The sequence below is a fragment of the Bombus vosnesenskii genome, unplaced genomic scaffold (assembly GCF_011952255.1).
Source record: "Bombus vosnesenskii isolate JDL3184/JDL3185 unplaced genomic scaffold, Bvos_JDL3184-5_v1.1 scf7180000013267, whole genome shotgun sequence".
Lineage (NCBI taxonomy): Eukaryota > Metazoa > Arthropoda > Insecta > Hymenoptera > Apidae > Bombus > Bombus vosnesenskii.
In genome coordinates this window covers 195,061-218,087 of record NW_022882927.1, presented here as the reverse complement: position 1 = coordinate 218,087, position 23,027 = coordinate 195,061, and the positions used below count along the sequence as shown (strand labels likewise).

Sequence of the window (23,027 nt, the reverse complement as noted above, 5' to 3'; positions counted from 1 at the left end):
ATTCGCGCTAGATTCTCGTGTCGATACGGTCGACTACGGATAATATTGTATATATAATGTGTAAATAACGAATCCCTTACCTTTGTATACGCGAACTGTTCCTATCTAAAATAGCTTCTGTATCTGGATCGATGGCGTAGAACCACACGTCGGAATCCTGAGGGTACATCTCGACAGTTCCATTTTTCGTCAAATTTTTTCTCACTGCCACTCTATCGATGCCGATCAGAAGACCGCTCTTCTCCTCGATGATACCAGCGATCTTGGATGCCTCCTTTTGCAACGCGTCTGGTGGCGCGTCCTGAACTACTAGAATCATTAGATTCTCCTCTTCGATCAGATTCACTATAACCGGAGCTACGATCGAGTTAAAGTTGTCAGTCGAATTAGGATTATCTCGAACTCGAACGTCGAATTTGAATGGAAGCTCGGACAGATCCACGTTATCGAAAGTCGCGGTGGTTCTTATTATTCCGGAAGAACTGTCCATGGCGAAGTAGTCCGATCCTCGTCCACCAAGTATTTTGTACTCGAGCTTGCCGTACTTGCCGTTATCCTTATCGTGTGCTTTCACTTGTATAACCGTCGACGCGAACTGGGCGGCTCGGGGAATCGCAGCAAAGTAACGTCCTCTCGATAGTTTTTCTCTACTGTCCGCGAAAATGAATTCCGGTTTATTGTCGTTTACGTCGAGCACTTGAATCTTGACCTGTAATCCAGAAACGAAATTCGAACGAGTCTTTCGAAGAAAAGGCAAATTCTATTCGCCATATATTTACGACGTGCTCAACGAATTTCATATTTTGAAATTGATAATGTTTATGACGTTACGATTTGGCGTTTCAGTTGTTTTATAACTATATTTTTGTATTCTTTTTCTTTTTTCTTTAATTCCAACGATTAATCTATTAATTAATTAATTTCTAAAATCAACTTTTCCTTTGTTATTTACATACTAATCAACGTTAATACATCCTATTCGTAAGTACGTACCATGGTTGTATTCCTGTCGGTATTCAATAGACCTGATAAAGATTCCAACTTGAGTTTCACTTGATAGGATTCCGTTGTTTCGTAATCCAAGACTCCTTTCCGGAGTCTAAGCGCGCAATTCCGTTCCTCCGTAACATTCGCTTCGAACAATTCCTTCTCGTTACCGCTATAAATTTCGCATTTTAATGGCGTAGTATCGTGTGCGTGACTATTAATGACCGTGATTATCTTGATCAACGTATTGTCGCCCGCATCTTCCGGTACTTCGACGTTGTAGGAATTTTCTGCAAAACCTAAGCCGATTTCTGGCGGCACCGTGGCCACGTGACGAACATAAACTGGCACTGTCGTGACGGACGCCAGTTGCGGTTCTCCCATGTCGTACGCGCGAACATCAACCTGAAACATTAATAACTTGGTCCTGACGAATGCTGCCCGGCTTAAGTCTAATTTTACCATTCAACGTTCAAGATTCGTCGTAGAAAGAACGACGTTCAACTCCGTGATAAAAGCGAACAGAAACGCGACATTTTAACCGCTTTATATCTATATCTATTCATACATACATACGTACATACATATATATATATATATATACACATATATTACCTGATATTCAGTGTTCGTTTCCTTACGCAAGTCGTCTCGTATCCTAAGCACGCCAGTGTCCGGATCGATCACAAAATATTTGTTCGCTATTTCACGGCCGACAATTTCGTATCTCACCTATAAATCGACAGACAATAACGATCGACTTTCTTTTGTACGTTAACTGCTACGACCAACGTCCATCACATCCGATCAAGGAACAAATGATAGCAATTTCTTTTCTTTCCGTCGTTATGCCATATTGGTTACAAATAGAAATTACGTATCTATACTTATAAGTTCCAATAAAGAAAATAGCATAAACGCATTCCGCAAAAAATAAAGTAAAAAGACTCGTGCCACTTAAGGATTACTAATTACTAATTACGTACTTGATTTCCAGGAGCAGTGCCATCGGAATCTGTTGCTACGAGATTAATGACCGTCGTGCCAATGGGAACGTCGTCATCCAGCGTAATCGGACGAGGAACTGACGTGAACACTGGTGGAATGTCGTTAACGTCCTGATGAATAACAAAGGCATGTAATACCATCTTTCTTGAAAAAAAATTATCCGATTGTATCTCGAAGTAGGCTTCTCGATTGACCTGCTTTTAATTAAACTAAAAGTCTGATCGATGCTGCGAAGGATCGAAAACTGTAGATACAAAGTATACTCGGCCAAGTTAGGCAAGTTAGATTTTTGATACAAATTTGCAACATTATTATGTATTCAAGAGCAAATGTTTCGTAGAATCATCTTACAGGAGCATACATTCCTATCGAATCCTACTGTCCCACGTATATTCCCGCAGGGAGGACCGCCAGGTGGTGCATGAAGTTTTTAACTCCACTGTACTATAGCTTTCAAGATTGGTACGGACTCGTTAACTAAACTAGCTGCATCTATTTACTAGACGCAGTCGACGATACTTGTATTTTATCCCCTTTTCACTTTTTTTCGAAAAGCGTTAATTCGTTTCTCGTCTCATTTCACGGTACAGATATACCAAGATGCAATAGAGTCTAAGAAAATTACAACGATCGATACCTGGACATTGACCACAACTCTAGTAGTAGAACCAGGCGAATCGCTGGTATTTTCGACGGTGCCAATTATAAGGATATGCTGGTTCTCCCTCTCATAGTCCAAACCGCGAACGGTTTTTATGGCTCCAGTCTTCGGGTCTATGCCGAATAGTTCGGTGTTGCCTTGTTTAATCATGTACGTGATCTGCTTCTTTGTGTCCGGATCATCAGCCTGGAATTGATCGCGTTTGTTTTAGCTTCGACGAGGATGGCTATTCGTCTAGAATTTTTACTCTTCCAGTACAGTGATACGACGATAATCGAAAATTATAATTTATTTATGTTAAAGCGAACCAAGTAGTTAAAAGGAATAAGAAAAATCGAGTCAAATTGGATGAAATACAAAAGTTGCTTAATCTTTTTAACAAACTCGAAATAATTCGATTTTTCGCGAATAATCGGAGCAGATGCAACGTTCAAATCCTTTCGAACGGATCAAAACGACCAATGGTTTCGCGCCATCAAGACTCGGTGGACTTGGCAACCGCCAGTTTCGATATCGAATCGTGTCGCTCGAACTTAACTCACCGTTACTTGAAGCACCGTGTAATCTGGTATATTCTCTTTAACTCGAGCCTCGTAGCTGCTTTGATGGAAAACAGGAACTTCGTCCTCGACGTCTATAACTTTCACTGTAACCGTAGCAGTAGCTAAGCGGTAATCAGGAGCACCGTCTCTCGCGGTTACCACAAATTTGTATTCCTAAGCAACGAAATCATTTTAATCTCCTGGCGACTCCTATTCCTAAACTCTAAATACACATGAATACATTTTTTTTTTTTTTTGTTTCGCCGTTATGTACGTATGTACCTCACGATCGTTGCGTCAACGAAATATTCAAACTTCTACTATCGCTAACGTTATCATTTTACAAACATACGTCATTTTGCTCATAGTCCAAAACGATTTTCGTCAACACATCTCCAGTTTCAGGATCGACGGTAAACGGTATGTCGTCTGGCGCGAAATACGTGATTTCTGCGTTGATGCCTTCATCGGCGTCCTCGGCATGCACCCGACCTATTAATTTCCTAGCTTCTCCTTCTTTCACAGTAAACTCGTAAGGCAAGTCGACGAATTCTGGATTCTTGTCGTTGATGTCTGTTACTTTGATGTTTACCGTTGCCGTGTTGAACAAACCGCCAGAATCTTCGGCCTTTATCAGCTACACGAAGAAAAAAGATGTTAAACAGCTGTGCTTAAGAGGCCGACGCACCATCCACCGGATCACCGGACAACCGAAAATCAGACGACTAAACTCGGCGACGAAGCTCAACGACTCGAAAATTGTCGATATCGTAGAGATCGTCCAACAGAATTGGATGTCGAGGAAAGCATTGTAATTATGAAGTTGCGAAAAAGAAAAAAAAAAAAAAAGGATTTGATTCGATGTACTTGATCGGTCGACCAACTCTCGACGACCGGCCACTAGTAGTCGATAGTGTGTAAAGGCACTAAACGATTCGCAAACATAAACTTACCAGCTGATAACGGGTCAGATCCTCCCTGTCTAACTTCCTTATAACAGTGATCACGCCTGATTTGTCACCGATCGCAAATTGACGCAGGTCGTTTCCAGATACGATCGAGTACGACACTGGATCGTTCTCTGGGTCAACTGCCTATTAAACGGAGATCAAACCGAGTTAAAGACGTAAGTAAAAATGATTAGCTTTCGATGAGATAAAGAAAGAAAATGTTGGAAGAAAATGACGAAAATGAAACGGGTAACGTTCTCTAGTTTCTTGTTAATCGCGTCCTATTTGACAGCTTTACCGATAAAATCGACGCCAGTTCCGCCGTCAATACCGGTTACTCTTTCCTTTCAACGTCCTCTCGCTCTCTCGACAACGAGTTTACGAATTAGCGTAAAACGAAGATGACCGTTAAAAGTAATTACGAACACTTACGGTAATCGTGGCGACCGTGGAATTAATGGACGCTCCCTCGCTGACTTGCACCTCGTATACCGGTTGCTGGAAGACGGGACTCCTGGTATTGGGTCCAGGAATCACGTTTACCTCGACGATCGTCTGTGAATATTTTCCACCCTTGTCAGTAGCTTGTACGGTAATGCTGAATTGTTCGCCTGCGTTCAGCTTTCTCACGGATTCGATCAGGCCGGTCTTCGGATCGATTTTAAATTTATGTAGTCCATTATTTGACACGTGATAGATGCTGTATGTTATTTCGGCATTCTCCCCTTCGTCGTTGTCCGTTGCCTCGACCTACATTATTCAACATCGGTCGGTCGAATTTTTCCAAGTCGTGGATATGAAATTTTCATTGTTTTTCGTGTTTCTTTTTCAATGCGAAACAAGTAGCCGAAAATAAAATTGCTTTCTATTAATATCATGGAACTGGCGAGCCTACCTTTGTCACTACTTTCTTCGTTTCTCCAGCCTGAACGGTGATGGGAGCTATCATAGGAAGCATAGGTGCGTTGTCATTAACGTCGTTCAATATCACCACGAAGGATAATGGCGCAGAAGCAGCAACGCCCGTCTTTTCCCTGGCCACCACTTGAAACCGGAAACGACCAGGACTCGGAGGATCACGATCCAGATTCTCTTCGTTCACGACGAGTATACCGGAAGGATCGATCGCGAAGAAATTGGTGGTTAATTCGAAAGTGTAAGCTGGTTTCGGATCTTCGGGGCCCTAAACGCACAGTTAATTCGACAAACGCAACGTTATAAACAGATACGATAAAACAAGGCCTACTATAACACGCGAATTAAACCATACGGAGGTTTTATTTGACGCTACTTAATCCACGGCTATCTATATTCGTTTAGAAATCGCATGCTAATTACATATTTTCTACGCCCAATATATAGCTATTCACTTTGTTTACATGTTCTAGGATGGAAAGTAAAATTGTTTGCGTGCATCGATTATTAAACGGTATAGAAACGTAAAGCCATGCTACTCTATACTTGCATGTACACATCATCGTTTGACAGTATTCGATGCGATCCACGAACTATCAGAATCCAAGCATAGACGCTATTCGCTGACGTGACGTCGCAACTTACGAATATCAAGGAAAAAGTTTCGCATACGTAGAACAGATCCGATCCTTTTTGTCATGTATTATCGATGCTTCGATACGATCGAACATCAATGCCATTTTGACAACGTTTGAAAGGATAATGGACATCGGCTAACGTAGAAAAAATCGAATAGCTGAATTTTGCTTTCCGCTTTGCCGCCCATTTTTAATTAGTTCTGAAATTGAATAACGAATAATTTTTCGTCGAATAAAATCGTTATTTCTTATCAGCGAATAAACTCTTGGCAAACTATTCGTTATTCGAATAAAATTCGCCCAACTCTGCGGTCGATGTTTTACCGAAACGAAACGCACCAAGCGTGCGTCGATCTATTTCCGCACTTATACTTCCGCACGATACTTGACAGTTTTCACGAAACGAAGTAGAGTCGTCACGCGATGTAGTTTGTCTAAGAGTTTATAATCTTTCCTAGAAAAGAAGAAAACCGAGTTCCTTGATCGATCGAAGAGGTGGCAATTAGTTTTCAAAGGAACGAAATATTTAGATATTCATTTTTCACTTTGTTCCTTTTATCGATTTTCCCTAGCTTCTATTTTTTTTTTTCTTTTTTTTTTTAAGAGATCGATTCAACGGATAGGTAGGGGAACGTTATTCATTAAGAACGAGGGAAATTAAAGCATCGATGCATGGCTGGCTGAACCGAGTCAGATCGATTTCGAAGATTAAACTTACCAAATCAGCGTCCGAAACAGTGAGTACCACAGGATTGCCTATTTTGTCGATAACCTTTGTTCCAATCGGGGCATTCTCATCGACGAAACCCTCTATGTTCGATGCTGTTATAATCGGGGGGTTACTGTCGACTGGCTTCACAGTGATGGTCAATTTCGCTGTCGCCGATCGTTTCGCTTCCGACACCTCGACGGCCTTCCGTCCAGTAAACAAACGAATAATTTTACTGTACGTTTACAAATACCTATTATATACGTATTATTATCCATTATACGTAACGTTATACACGGATACGAGAATGTTTAATAAACGTTACGTCACGACGACTCTTACCTTGATGATAATATCGAACTTCTTGGTAACCGTTGTGTCGACCGCCTTGATTTGCTTCACGGCGCCAGTGTTTGGGTTTATTTCGAAAAATTCTCGATAATTCGATGGATTGCCACTGAGAAACGAGTAATGAATGGGTGCGTTTATACTGTCCATATCAACCGCTTGTATTTTCTCCGGCGATATATTAAGTATCCCGGATAACACTCCACTCGATACCTGATGGAGAAAAAGGCACAATGTATAGAACCGGTTGGCCGATAGCTTAGAACGTTGTCGCACGAGATTTCAGAGCAAAGAAATCGTTCGCGTATTAAAAATCCAGGGTTGCACGTCGTCTTGTGCTATACAATGCACGATAACGCATTGGCGCATTTGCGTCGCGTACGTCGAACCGTACGTGTACTCCGCGATCAAAAATTACGTTCGTTTGCCAATGTTCAGTTTCTAAGACTAGCGATCGTCTATACGTTTATATCGACGTACACCAAAGTTAACTCGTTCGAAGTAGCCTCGATTTTCTCCGAGAAATCGTTATCTATCGCGAACTCGTAAAACGTAATAGTACCCATTATACCTTACAATTCTTCGCGATTTTCTAGACCTACCAAAGTTCCCTCGATTATCGTACAATTTGGGCTATATAAGAACACGTACGAGATCTCTCGCTCAACATTTATATTTAACCAACGTTTTTGCAACGATATGTGCGCCAAGTTTCGATCGCTCTTTTCGTACTTCTCCGTGGCCCGTATCGAACCGAGGCTCGTTTCATTTTCCAGCGTGTTTCATATTCCGTTACATCTTGTACGCGTAAACAGCCAATATTCGCCTTTATTCGCTTATTATCGTCCGATTACAGCAAATTATAGGAAATTATTTGTTTCAAACAATTACAGGCTCTAGATTTCGGATCAAATAAATCTACTTACGGACGCCGAATATTCTGGATTAATGCAGGCGCCATCCAACAGCATACAGCCTTGATAGATGAAGGAAGGATCTTGATCATCGTCGTCTCTGATATTTACCGTCAAAGTGGTGGTAGATGTGAACCTTTCGGATACGTTCCTTGCACGATCCTATCAACAAACAGTTTATCATGTATCTTTTATCTGCTCATTTTACCAATTAACATCATGGTCACGGTTGTACTTTTCAACGCGATGAAACCAATTTCTTTCGCCGTTCTCCGCAATAAGAAAGTAACGTATACGTTAAAGAGCATCAACGACGTCCAATTTGACCGTATAAATCCTTCTGGTTGCATTCGAGACTCGGTACCGATTTTATTACGATATTACCAATCGTACAAAAATGCGATTCATATCAAAAGGCTTTTTTTATTGAAATACGCTTCGTACTATGGATATTTCCCGTTTCCCACGAATTTTAACGAGTTCGAAGAGAATAATAAACGACTATCACATTAAAAGGGAATACAGCTGTGAATGATGTCGCCAGACCGAACGAACACAGAAATAAATAAAATTACTAAAAGTTATACGCTAACAAATGAAATTACTACGATTACGTGATCGTCGATAATGACTACGTTATACACTCTTATTTCTTATTGCAACTTACTTCCAACTACACGCCCGATATACGTATCCTCTTTTTCAATTTACATTTACAAATTTTTCATACTATTGTATCGTTTCGAACAAAGCGTTTCATCGCGAGCCGAGTCAACGCGATTCCAACGCACGGAAAAAAAAATTCACGATAGTAGCTCCGTAGGATCTCGTTGCATATGTATAACAACGTGTCCATCGATGCCGATAATTCCGTGTAATTTCGTGTCGACTCGATCATCTAAAAGTACCAAGCAACTCTGCTGTCGACTCGATTATTCTCGAATTATGAAAGTCGCGATCGTCGCGAGTAAAACAAGAACGATCGTTCCGTCGTTCCTTGCGAATAGGCGAAAAGACAAGGGCATCTTTATCTGCCAAGGCAACGCTTCGTACTAAAATCGAGTTTCAGCGAGAGACGAGAAGGCGAAACGCCCGCGGTTACGAGTTCCAGTGGAACTCGAAGCCATCGTGATCCAGCACAGACTTTGTTACCGCTTCGTAAGAACTTTTCTCTTTCGCTTTGCCCTTTGTTCGTTCTTTCCTCTTCCTCTTGTGTGTTGTAGCACCGTTTACGGGCGTGGCACCGATCGTCGTAACCGAGAGACAATCGTATCTGGCGTCTTGGCGATCGGAAAAATATTTTTCCGAGTTTAGTCGTCGATTACCTTACCTCGTTGATAATCTTTTAATATCTAATCACGCCGAAGGAAGGAAAAGGAACGAGTGCACGAAGAACGCGACATTTACAGTCGAGAAGGTTTGCGTACTTGGCGGAAAGGAGGACAATACGTTGGAGAAGACGCGCAGCCAGCTGTTCCACGCAATATTCAAATGAGCCACACCTGTAGCAGCAGCTGTTGCAGCGATCCACGTTACCCTTGCGACCAGCAGAGAGAGAGATCGATCATGAGTTCAAGCAACTACGAAGATATTCGCCGTGTTATCGTCTACACCTTCCAGATTTCACATATTCCTAACAATTTCAAATATATAGCGTTTTATACGCGACTCGAAATTCGCGTAAGCGTCACAGCAATTATTTTCAGACGAAGTAATTTCTTAATAAGCAGGTTTCGTATTTTCGGCCGTACGCTTACACGCGCCATACGTCACGCCGATGTCAGTGTCGGAGTTAAACGATTCCGTTGAACGTGATCCATAAGTAAACGACCAACTTATACGCTTAGCGGTCAGCTCACTCACCGTTGAAAAGGCGTTGACTCGTTGCCGTGCAAGTAACACGACCAGCAACACTTTCACCGGATTAAGAGGTTCCATCGTCGATTTCGCGTGACGTTTACTTTTATTCTAAACTGTTTCAATTCGTCGTTTCATCGTTTCAATTTTAATTTTGAAATTTTCACGCAAGCCTGTACAAAGCCGCATATCGCTACGCGTCGCGACGCGTTTCCTAGGAACAACGAATAGCGAACGAAGGAAACGAAGAAAGCGATGGCTTTCTAAAATCGCTTCGGCATTCGAACGGTTGAAAGACATCGACGGTATAGCTACGATATCGTACGTTTGGAATAAACTGCAAAATGTAACGGCGCGTCGTGAAACGCATCTCGGTACGATTCGATGATTTTATCGCTGAAACGCTGTCATTTCCTTTTACGAGTATCGCACGGACGAGTGCTACATACGAGTACTGAATCTTCGCAGAAATCTATCATCCATAGAGTCGTGTTTCGCGCGCGCCATCGTCCGCAGCGGCTTTGGGATTCGCACGGTGTTTCCTGTTTCCCGGAAACGTCCTATGCACGCTACACGTTTCGCGCAATACGCGCGCACGCTGCTTGTTACACGCCTCGATAACGCCATTGCCTTGAATCGGGATTATCGTGTAATTTTATACCGCGTACATCAAGTTCGCGAACAGGCATCGTACTTACTCTCGCACGAGATTGCCCTCGTTGTTTTATCGGAGGTTTCAAACCCAGTCACGCCGCTATCTATCCAATATTGCTGGCCGTTCGACGCGGAAGGAACCAATCCACGATCGGTAATCACTGTTTCGCGATCGCTGCTGCACCATGGCGTAGAAATCGACCGTACGTCGTAACGTTCAAGTCTAACGAACCAAACTGCCAATATAAACGATGCTGGTATTTCGTACTTGGTCGTATCCGAATAATTCGCCTCGGATATCTATCCGAATTATGCACGTCGACGTACATTTCGATACGTCTGCAACAGAGACCTATTACACGAACGGAATCGAAAACGTTGATCGTCGTAATGGACATAACCGACCGTGGTTCCGCGATTTGCATAAACTTTTAATCGTCGGTGAAATCTGAACGCGTTCTGCATCTTTGGTGCCCAAAATGCGTAAAACTAACGTCGATAGATGCGCACGTACGCCAATGCGCCGACACTCGCTATATACGAGACAAGCGGCTTCCCGCGACCACATTGTAGAAGTCTATCCCTCTAATATTTAATATTCGCCGTTAATCTCCATTCCACGAACGATTCGTTGCCGATGGCACGTTTCGCGCACAGCTCGACCACTCGCGATTACGCTGACTCGCGCTTCGACAAATTCGAAACGGAACGCCCAACTCTTTTCCTATTTTCAAACCTAGAGATATAGATCCGACGCTGCCATAACCGAACGTAGCTCCGGTGCTATTCTCTCATTTTTCCCATTCAACGATAGAACGGTATATCGTTAGGTATATCGTTTAAGAATATTCTGTTATATCGGGTAAAGATTCGAGTCATTAAGACGTGGCTGGGTATAGAGTCAAGGAAATATCGAGTTTAAAAATACATCGAACATCGAACATCGAAAAAGAAGGGACAAAGCAAAGTTAGATGGATATTCGCTAAAGTTTAAAACGTTTTATCATTCGCGGCCTATCGGTCGTCGTTGCTAACAACGAAACGCGTTCGCGGAATAAAAGACGTCGAGAAACGAGCGACGTACGACGCGATTTCACTTTCGTCAACGCTTATACAGATAGATCTGAGCTCGACTCGTAGGATCGTGATTCGAATACGCATCTACCAAGCGACATAGTTTTTCACTGATCGCACGCGATCACGTTTCGCGTTCAACGATCGCGAGAACGAGACGCACAGGAATAAATTTCGCGTATTACAGGACGAATTTGCCGCGTTTACGATTTCCGGCAGTCAAACGAGAATGAAATTTCAAGCTTAGGTTACGGCGCGCCGCGAGTCGAACGGTGACTAATACCGCGAGGCGAGGCTATCCTACCTTGCCCGGTTGCATCCGCCAAACGTGCATACGCCAATGCATATAAGTCCTGCCATATTCGCTACCTACCGAGTTCTACTGACGGATACCTGGTTGTAACGCGAGTTTCTTTGTTTGCCTAGTCCACGAGCCGCGCAACCGCTGACATTTACGAAACAACCGTCGATCGATATTCTTTACGCGCTTTATCCATCTTCATCGATACGGATATCATGGAACGTCGGTTGAGTACTCGCTGCCGTGACCGGATAATTAAGACGATCGAGGTGACGCATTCGTTATTGCACCAAGCTAAAGATAAGCCTGCCAGTTCGACGCAAGGTTCTAAGAACAAACGGTATAAATCGAGAAAATGTGCGTCGAATCTGTGAAAGATAGGATCACCGATAGCTTCGCGGAAAGCAGAACTTGAAAGAAACAACGCAGCTTTAACGTTTTTAACCCAATTGAAATTCATTTCGTTCTATTTCGAGTTTACTTCGATAAAAAGTCCACGCAGCCTTGCGCTCTTTTGTCGCATCTTGATCGAAATCGAGATCGGTTGCGATTCAGCAATGGTTGCATTTTCTCCGTGACCTTGATATCCAATCCTGTATCGAAATGCTGGGGTGTTTCTAGCAAATACGCGAATAAGTAGTCCGAGATCAGCAGCAACGGTATGGTAGCTAGGGAATTTGCGAATCTAGCGTATTTAGTCGCGAAATTAACAATGTCGACTCCGAGAAAGCGATATGCAAATATCTACAAGCGCTCGCTCTAATCGCTACCTTCTAATCTCGCTACGCGTGCCAAAGCTGCACATCCAACTGACACGATATCGCGAAGGATCGCGTGCTGTGCTCCGTGTTCAATGACGCCATCCCTTTCCCTCTTTTTTCTTCGTGTTAAACGTATTATCGAACAGCAATTATCCTTTTAATACAGATTAATATAGATTCTATCGAGCTCTTTTGATATTTCATAGATATCCGTTACTCATTGGAAAATGGGCATATACGCACGTTGCACTTGTTAGACATCGCGGCGTAGAAAGGAAACTAAGGAAACTAAGAAGAAACCGAGGTACTGATTTTCGTATTGGTAGGAAACGCGTAGTATCCGCAACGACGTATCCGATACGAATATCACGCGAGGATCGATAGATGACTCGTCTCGATGACTCATCGAATCCTTTCTTACGCTTTCGTCACACGCTAACTGACCGATGACTATTTTCGTAAAGTCACCCTTCCTTCCTATCCACCATCTTGATTTACCGTTAAATTAAGAAAATATTTTAAAATACCTAATTACCTTAATGGGAACCGCGTAGAGGTCACTACGCAGTTTCGTTACTCGCGAGTACATAATGGCTTTTTATAACGTTCCTTACTCGACCATTTTTCGATGAGATATATCCGATCGATTTATATAATTTTCGAAAAATAAGCTATCGATACGCTTTGGCGAGTCGTAAAAACAGTGGAACAGTCGAAACAGTCGAGAAATCATAAACGTAACCGGGAAAGTATACGAGGAAAGAAATAGGAATATTAAAGCGAAACTTCTTGGGCAAAATAGACGAAACTGTCTGTGTTTTAGGACTTTAAAATGATCGAGAAAAGGGAATATTAAACATCCTTGATCGTTCATATCGGATCGCCAAGGAATAGGTACTTACCGATGCCAAAATAGTGACGAGGTATCGTTGCGTTCTTTCAAAATCCAGGGTACGGTTAACAGTAACTTGGCCTTGATGAGGTAAGTTGATGCTGAAATAACCGTATCCATCAGCCGTTGTTATTCTATTTCGACCAACTCCGTCATTGTTGCCAATGCCAGTTCCGTCACCAGGAGCGATCGAGTATTCCACGATGCCGTTCACACCGGCATCCGCGTCCACGGCCACCACGTTTTTGAAGATGGTCGAACCGACTGGCGTTAACTACGACCAAACCATACGGAATTCGATGGAATAGTTGCGTAAAAAATATTTTTCACAGTACAGCTATTAGTAGTCAGTAAATCAGAGTAACCATAGAGAAATTGTGCGGAGGCGAGTGCAGCGCGATACGAACTTACGGACAAATATCTCTGAGGAGGTGCGGTTGATCTTTTGCGGTTACCACGACCGATTATCAACGGGAGCGATTCAGCTTTCTCCGTTTCTCTTCTAGGAAAATCGGCCGGCTATTTGTGCCCATGGTAGATTAATTAGTTTAAACGGAGGTCGCGAACAACGCGTTCCACGATCTCGACCGAGAAAATTCCTACGATTCTGCAATTGCGACCGATATATCGTGTTACGGTGAAATTGAAAGTGCATGGTCGTGTCACGCATTGATACGGCAACGTGTTCATGTATTAATTCGGAGATAATCGGTTCGTTCGATTTTTTGCACTAGAAGAGCAATTATCGAGATTTCCCTGTCTGTTGCGTTCAATTATGCACGTACATACGCAAACACGTTATCGACATCGATCGATTAGTCCGTGCTTCAAGATAGTGGCTACCGTTTCGAAATCCGATGCTGCTTAATTCCAACAAAACCAATAAAATAACGAGCAAGCTGTTGTGCGAAAATAACGGTTACGAAACGGTATCGTTGTAAGTTATTTGGTCGGTAAGACCATGTACTTGGCTAAATTTTGAAATTTCATCGAATTTTAAATACCTATCCGATATCTACGCTCGATCGAAGGTATAAAGGTCTGCTTGTAATTGCAAAACCACTTTACCTTACAGTGCGATAGTGCATCGACGATAAATTATATACCGCACAACATCCATTAAACGCAAGTGAATTCAAATCAAACTCATTCATATTAATACGAATGGAAAACTTTAATAGAACCAACGTTAATACGACGGGATAAATAATTCTCACCGAGTTCATTCATAAAACACCGACAAATACGCACGTAGAACGTATCGGTACTATACTATAAACATGTACACTAGAATCGTAGAATCACCTATTCAAAATCGTTGGATTGGAAATCCAACTTGGAGGATTGTCGCATCTCAGCAAGAACCGCGATGGTTCAAGCTAGAAACAGGCTGGAAATTCGACCGATTCGCAAATTATTTCACCGACCAACTACCGAACGAAAGAAACGAGGCTCGTGCTCGTCTGTCGTTTGTCCGTAAACGCGCTCGGAAACACCATTTGTTGCAACGATATCCCCAATACGCGATCGTGTCGCGTATAACGATCCACGCGAACCGCCGCTTAACGACCGAACGAGCCGTGGACAGTTTCGATGTACCGTTATGCGTTACCTCTACAGATGTAGCCCGATAGCATGCTTGTTCACCATCGTAAAATGCAAGTTCATTAAAATAAGTATTAACGTGGAATCGAAGGGAGAGCAAACGCATGCCAGTGCGTGCCGTGGCATCTGGCTGGATCAACCGGTATTCGCGAGATGCGCGCCATTCCTATTATAACGGTCCGTTAGCGTAGAAAAGAAAAGGAATCCGCGCCACGAGAATTCTCTGCCGACTCTCCTCGTTTCTCTTTGACACGGTCGTGACGAAATTTCCGACCACCGCTACGTATCTGCTATAGAGATCGAAAGAGCGATCTACTTTTCCACCTGTTGCCAGATAACTTGCCTACGAGATTTATCCTTCCAATACGTAATCAGTGGGATATTGGACGACTGGTGGACAACTTGGATAATTTAATTGGTTCGTGGAGTCCACCGCCGGGAATCGGCACATCCAACTTTCGAATCTAGACGAACAGTTCCCGTGTTTATGTATACGTTCGTAAACTTTGCGTTTGCCTCTCCGGCGTTATCGTCAAATTTCTTCTTCCGATAAATAACTTTCCGTTTAGAAAATTTCATTTAACCTTCCAGTTCTAGATAATTTCCATTTCCTTCCTGCCGCCGATCGATAATACAATTAAACAGATATTCGAACAGATGGATCGATTTCTCTAGTAACGCGCGTTACGCGCATCGTAATTAAAACGTAGTTTCTCGATTTCTATGAAATGCATATTTCTCATTCGATGAATAGTTCTTCGCGCGTTCGATTTATCGTAATCGCAATACTGCTCGCTCTTGTAGATCGTTCCTGTTACGCAATTACAAAGTACCAGCTCTATTAGTAATAGGTATCTATTTTTATCTTTAGCCGTCGTTATGTAAATCGTGAAACATCCATGTGTAGCTAACATCGCGGATAAACCTATCGTTAGTAACGCTTATACTAGGAAATCCGTCGATGCAATTTGCATTCGTAGTACTTTTAATTTCGACGGGAATTCCATCACGTAGCGGGTTCATCGACTCCGAAACATTTGCAATTTTAATATCGTCGAACCGTTCGAACACGATACGCTTTAGAATCGACCGTGTCGCGTCGATTACATTATCTTTCTTTCGTTATGGCGATTCCTTCGCTTTTCGTTTAACGTCGCCATGTCTGTACGACGAGACTTTATAAATCCTAAACTGTGATTCTAACGCAAGCAAAGCCTGCTTCATTTATTTCGTTACATTCTCGCGGATAACGATCGACCAAATCGTTCGAGCACGACCAACTCACCGATTTATCGTTCTTTGTCGATCGATTTTTACCCAACTGGATGTCGGTAATTCGAAATTTCCTGAACATCACCCAATCGATTAACTTTGATCGAGTTGACTTTTCCTCTATATATGCGTGACACGAACGCTACGTGTATCAAATTTCACACCGTATCTTTCTCTAATCGCGTGTATTTTTAGTAGAATTTTTAGTAGAATTTTTAGTAGAATTTTTAGTAGAATTTAGTACTTGGACACCAATTTCTCTCGCTTGAAAAGATGGAATACTTTATGCCGACTTACCTCTGGCACCGTTGTCTCGTATGGCGTGTTAATGAATTTTGGCGCATTATCATTTATATCTGACACTCGCACAATCACCGGTATGGTCCGTTTCTTGTTCGTTTGCTTCACCGTACAGCTCAACTGGAAAGAGAACGAAAATTACCTTATACTAAATTACTGCATACATACGTTTCGCGTTTTCGCGTGTAAATATTCCGATACAAATATACCGACAAAGACCGTAGCTCCATGGTTAAATATACGTGCTTTTTCAAATTTATTACCAACAACGCTCGATAAAATGACGATGATTCCGCTACATCCTCGACATATCTACGTTAACGGTAATCGAGCCTAGCGTTAAAAGTTTTTATATTTCTTCGCATTAATCCTTATTATCGTATTGTCGGCACATCGTATTATCGAGTTAGATAATATAAGGACGTATTTACGAAAAATTTTGATCGATACAAACGCTTTTACGATACCGTAATATACGCAATATATATATATATAGGCTAACGATATTTTCTACATTCGCCGTTTACGCCATTACGTCAATTATCGATAAGACTGCTAGAATCTACCGCTTACCAAACAAAGGCAAAGTGTACGCGGCATTTCCAAGCGACTGGATTTTATACGGTCAATTTGCGAAAACGGCAAATACGAGCAATCTCTGACGGAGAACGTTGTATCAGAACGCTGCTCTAGACCTTTCACATTCCTTGCACCACAGTGTCATAAGAGACGACGTGCATTCCCGGCTGCCGACGTGGCTACAAAGAACGGCATCGTATACTATGCAATCTCAATTTACAAATTCAATAATAGTCTGATTTTCCTTCGGATGTTTCTACAGAGTTTACCGATTTTACACTACTTTTTCTACTAACAAACGTCAACATATTAAAGACTATATCTGAAACGTAAGTATTCGATGCCAAAGAATTCGTTACTTTCCCCGATTTGATTGTTTCGATTCTATGGTCGAATTCTCTTGTCCTCCACGCCATGCTTACACGCTACGAGCGATGCACGCGTCAGAGCAAAGCGTTGAACGAGGCGTTCGTTAGAAACGAAAGATACTCGAGTTCTTGCAAACAGTCACCGTTAAATAACCGTTCAAAAGGTCAACGGAGCACACCGCGATAAAAACGAAACTGAGCGAAATTAGACCGACGGAAGGATCGTTGCTTCCGGTTTTGTCCCGGCTGATAAGTTCGTTGCCTGCGAACAGGAGCAAAAAATACCGGGGGCAAGTAACGAGATTCCTTTTCAAGAACGAAAGAGCGCTCTTCTTGAATCTCGCGGAAAATGCAACGAGACGGTGCCAAGCGTAGAAACTGTCGCGCTACCACCAGTTTCCGCGCAAAAACCTTTCGCGTCTCTCGAAAACCAGAGTCGTCGTTTTTCACCCGATCGACCGAGCATTATCGACCGTGTCTTATTTACGATAACGAGAATTTCTCCGCAAATCGTGCATTCGATCGCCATCATTAGCGATCGTCGAATCAAAGACTTTATCGCGCGTTTCTCAAACGGTCTCTTTATCCGATCGGTACGTGATACTTGCAGAATGACAGCAAAAATCAGATTCCAGGTATCGTGTTGTTCGTCATCGAGTTCATCCTAACGGTGATCAAACGGTTTTTAAACGGATCCGGATAAGTTAAGTTAATTCGATGGGACCGATTACGAGTGAAATTAACTTTTTAACATTTATAACGTTGAAACGTCGCGAATTTTTCACGAATATCTCGAATTATTTGGAAACAATTCGCCGTTTTATTCGGCCATTCCATAGAGATGGTAGGATCAGCAAACCTGATTATTATTGTTATTATTATTGCAGATAAATGAGAATAAGAATAAACGAGAAAGAATTGTTTCGTGCGAGCAAAGACTTTGGTAGCACTTGTACCTAGCAAAAACTGAATCATCTCCGCTAATCATCGGTCTAGCAATCTTTTCACGAGCAGCCAGTAAGTAGTGCATTTGAAAAACACGTACGTGCTCGCTTGATCGATCGTTTCTGTTATCCAGGTTCGGAAACACGTCCAGTTACATGCTCGGAACGAATCGCAGAGAAATATACGTGGCTTTCTCGAGATAAACACTGCGACACACGAAGCGGGCAACTACCGATTACGTAACGCAAAACGCAGACAACAGATTCGACAAATTTAATTTCACACGACCGCGCTGAGCGCAAAAGTAGCAGCCCATCTAATGTTCCGGTTACGAAATCCACTTTGTCGAAAGTAAGCAAGTCTGGTAAGAATTTGTCTCACCTGAAAAACAACGTGCGAGAGATTTTCATCGTCCCTATCCAGAGGATCCAACAGCTGCAGCTTCTTTCCATTCAATTTAAAACGAGGCTGTCTTCCAGGAAAGATCAACTCCAGCGTGGTCTCGTTATACGGATCGCCAGATACCGGAAGTTCCTCCGGCACGGTCTTCTGATCGGTCGCTGAAAAATGAAAATCCGTGAACCGCGATCGCTACAACGATCAACGTGCTAACCGATTTGTCTGGGAAGCATGCCTAGTGGGTGTAACGTATTCACGCGGTCGATTCCACGACTAGACGAGTCCCTCTAATAACATATTTTCCAACGTCCTACGAATACCTGTTATCCTTTATGGATAATACGGTAGAATCACAGCCGTCTTCTAACAATAATACGAATAAAACGAATAAAACGAATAAAACGAATAAAACGAATAATACGAATAATACGAATAATACGAATAATACGAATAATACGAATAATACGAATAATACGAATAAAAGAAGGAAGCAATAGCGAATCTAAAAAGCTTACGAATACTTTTGGATCGATAAGAATCGTTAACGGACCAGTTATTAAGATATTAAACTTTTAGAGGCTTACAGCAGAAAATGTTTAATCGACATAATCGTTAAAATGGATATGTACATCGAATATGAAAACGCATACATATACAAATGTCAGAATAAATTTTTAAATTACCGATAAAATTGATCTTAAGGACTATCGATCAGGCATTTTTTACGCCTGTCTGGCGTAACAATTGTAAGCCGGTTAAATCTTGAATTTCCTTCTTCTCATCGGCCCGCATCTACGCAATTGTAAAAGTTACGTGGTTAGAAGAGAACGCGGCTACTACGTTAAAATCGGTAAGAGGCTACGAAACGACTTCCTCGTGTTCGCACTCTGGATAATTAACGTTATCTTAGCAAACTAGGCAATATCTCATTAGTGACATCCAGCGCTCCCTAATTGCATCGCGTCGATTCGCTTCCCTTCGTTTCGCATAATTTCTTAACCAAGTTCAACATTTTATCCCGCCAAATTAATAGAGCATTAACTTTTCGCCTAATTACTCGATTACGAATGTCGGATATCGTTCGAACGAACTTTTTCCAATTTCTTTCGATCGAAAATGTTCGCTATTCTTTGTGTTTTGGCGTTACGTACGACGAGTAGCAAATAATAAAGAAATAGCGAGAGAAAATAAGAACGATCAGCCGAGGAAATTTACTTTTATTTCGCTGACAGTCCAGTTTCGAGTAACACGATCGTCCTGGCGTTAAACGTAAATTAAATTAAACGCAAACTTACCATCTCCCCTGCTCTCCTCGATGTCAAGAATAATATTCGATTGTCCCGACTCCACCTCGCACAAGCCTGCAACAAACGAAGAAAAGCCTTTTATCGGATTAATATCTTCGTTATATCTCGCAAGGCTCGCGTTTTATAATTTTATAATAGCGCAACACTACTTTCCCGCTCCATGGCCAGATCCTTTACAACTTTAGACAAAGTCTCTATTTTTTGGAACAATGGAACGTTAGGTCGCTTGTCAACTTGGGTCACATTATCACACTAGACAGTCACATCTTCGACACCTCGTACGCGACTTACGCGACTTGGATAAAGTCTAAAAGTCTTGGTAAGGCTAAATAACTGCGACCTTTATATATTATGTCGTCACAAAGATATGGTACGTTGCCGCAAACACGCATCTAAATACGCACGTGAATTAGATCGGTTATCTTTACCTATCGATACGGTTTCGCTTCCATTTAGCGATCTAACATACTTAGAAGATACGAATTGCTTGTTCCGTTGCTGCCAACTTGTATCGTCAGATTCCCATACATTATGTATCTCCTTTAAACTTAATTTTACAAAGATTGAGAACTTAGGAGAGAAGGCTGGAAGATTGTTTCGTTATCGGTTATACTAAAAGAAAAATGAAGCACGTATCACAGAAACGCCCATTAAAAACCAACTGGAATATTTACATCGTCGATGGTACATGGAAATTTCGTTGTAAATATCATTTTCATAAGTGTTTTACTAGAAAATTCCGTTGACCATTACGGTGAAAGTACGTTCATGTACGATAATCATATCTTCGGTCTAACAGTTTTAAAACTTAGCAAGAGTACTTCCCTCGAAGAATCGCTGGAGCAGGTGCAAGAAATCTGCCTGACCGGAAACGTGACTCAGCGACACAAAACGGCCGCTTTTGAGAAAAAGATTACGAGATTACCACGGCTGTAGTCGTATGGACGACACAGCTTACAAGTCCCAGCTGTTGAAACGTCTTGCTGGCTCACCATTATTCTATTTTTAGGCGAATTAATCGAGTTGCACGGACGGTGGCATCTGAATCGCAACAATCTCGCACGCAATTTTACTTTGCAACAGGCTCTAAGAATTCCAAATGCATCACGTTGAAACTGGTTTTGTAATTGTTATCGTTCGTACCGGCAACGGTAATTAATTTTACGTCTTGGCAATTTTATCGGCTAAATCAAGCGATCAAACGTTTATGTCATTAATAACACGTTATTTTTACCACTTGTATATAATACTTGTAATCCCTTGTAACACCGAACCACGAAACCGTTAATTTAATTAGTTATACGTGTACTATACTCGTAAAAGTATCACGCATAGAACAGCTTGCGCGAATTACACGTTTTATTCGTCGAACGGATCGATGTTTCGGATCGGTGCTCTTCTACAATCCCAAATGATTTGCAGGTAATACCATCCAAGCCTTCCATGTGCAAGCGTTAACCCTCTTACTTTTAGCAAAGGTTTCCGATCTTTCTACGGCTTAGGCAGCTTTATTAAAGAAAAAAAATCTGAGAATTTGTTCGACCGATTTGGGGATATCTATCTTTAATCTAACTAACGATAAGCGGTGAAAGAAGAGTAACAGGTTTATAGATAAAAATAGCCATCGCTATGTGCTTGAGACACAACTTCTTAAAGCATTTTATTTCATTTCTGTATAAGGTATCATTGCGACCACCATCGTATGGAAACTAGCAAATATTAGAAACGATTGATAATCGAGACGAGCATCACGAGTATTCTTACCTGACACTTCGCGACGAGGTCGTGGACGCCAACGACCAACCACGTGCCTCGTGGCTACGATCTTTCATCGAAAGGTTAACGTCGAACGCTAATAGCCCCGACGAACGAAGATGCGCCGCTCCTCTATCATGAAATTTACTCTCACAATCGGTAAAACGCTAGATGACATTTACCTTCTCTTCCGTACGCGTTACCTACTTCGAGCCTCGAGCCAGTCTCGTATCCGAGCCGAATCTTTGAATGGATCGTTTTTTAATGGACACCTATCCAACAGAAACGTGCAGAAATCCTTTTGTCTTGCGCTCCGTGACACGAGAGAGAGTCCCAAGATTGCCGTTACCGTTAAACGAAATCGCACGAACATGGAAAACGGTGTTACGCTCGATAGGAGAATACCAAACGCCAAAATTATGCCGTTTCAGCTGAATTATGGCGTGTGCGCAGATGCGCGTAAACCGTACGTATTACGTTGAAAATGTAAGTATCTTGCTGCTCTAAAGCGTCCTAAATGATATACCTACATATACGGTATATTTTCTACAATACAATGCATACAATGTTCCATACAATGTAAGAAATAATGGACAAAATAATGGACAAAATAATGCACGATATTTACCCAGTGAACAGATTCTGTTCAAATTGAAATACGTATAACGATCGTCGTTTTGCTTCGAGTCCATGAAAGTTAAACGTTCTTCCGGATAAAAGGCAACCCAACGGCTATGCGACCGCTGTAATACATCCTCGAGGAATTCTTTTCACCGAAGAAACGTGTACGCTATCGTCGGAACCTGGCCGTTTCGTGGAAAGTTGTTGCATTAGAAAGTGCACACTGAAGGAGCAGACCCATATCTCCGTTCTCTCTTTTAACAACGTGCCGTACAATTTACGAATCGCAAGTTGAACCTGCATGAACAAAATTCTAATCAATAAAACGCCGTATCAAGCGTATCAAGCGTAGACACGACATGGGTAGAGGAAATAAAGAAAGAAAGAAAACCTGAAATAAAAGAAGAATTTTAAGAAACGTAGAAACACGAATTTACAAAGACGTGCCGCTAGCAACTACGTCGCGAGCTTTGTTCAAAAGATATTCCAGTTGGCAATCGATAATTTCCACTGATTTATCGAACGCATTTCCTCAAGTACGTACGGCTTTGCCATTAAGGCTGCATACCGATCTTATATGCCGTGCACACCGAGGCATTGATGTTTACGAAGGCTGGAGGCCACCAAATTGGCCGCAAGATCCGTGAGCTATGAGCGCCGAAGAA

The 23,027-nt window shown here is 42.0% G+C and overlaps 1 protein-coding gene across 2 annotated transcripts in view; it reads right to left on the bottom strand.

Moving 5' to 3' along the window:
* LOC117230454 (cadherin-99C) overlaps positions 1–23,027 on the bottom strand; it is a 76,385-nt gene that overhangs the window by 3,793 nt on the left and 49,565 nt on the right. The window contains exons 3-19 of one of the 2 annotated variants that reach the window (XM_033487932.1): positions 19,975–20,040; positions 18,662–18,840; positions 16,386–16,508; positions 13,222–13,485; positions 7,685–7,834; positions 6,753–6,971; positions 6,420–6,614; positions 5,044–5,331; positions 4,581–4,898; positions 4,152–4,292; positions 3,551–3,835; positions 3,199–3,372; positions 2,633–2,842; positions 1,974–2,105; positions 1,603–1,719; positions 994–1,392; positions 81–709 (exon numbers count right to left, since the gene is read on the bottom strand). In XM_033487932.1, the coding sequence (XP_033343823.1) occupies positions 81–709; positions 994–1,392; positions 1,603–1,719; positions 1,974–2,105; positions 2,633–2,842; positions 3,199–3,372; positions 3,551–3,835; positions 4,152–4,292; positions 4,581–4,898; positions 5,044–5,331; positions 6,420–6,614; positions 6,753–6,971; positions 7,685–7,834; positions 13,222–13,485; positions 16,386–16,508; positions 18,662–18,840; positions 19,975–20,040 (3,889 nt within the window). Of the gene's footprint in view, positions 1–80; positions 710–993; positions 1,393–1,602; positions 1,720–1,973; positions 2,106–2,632; positions 2,843–3,198; positions 3,373–3,550; positions 3,836–4,151; positions 4,293–4,580; positions 4,899–5,043; positions 5,332–6,419; positions 6,615–6,752; positions 6,972–7,684; positions 7,835–9,535; positions 9,647–13,221; positions 13,486–16,385; positions 16,509–18,661; positions 18,841–19,974; positions 20,041–23,027 lie in introns of those variants that run through there. The other variant, XM_033487934.1, reaches the window with a different exon arrangement.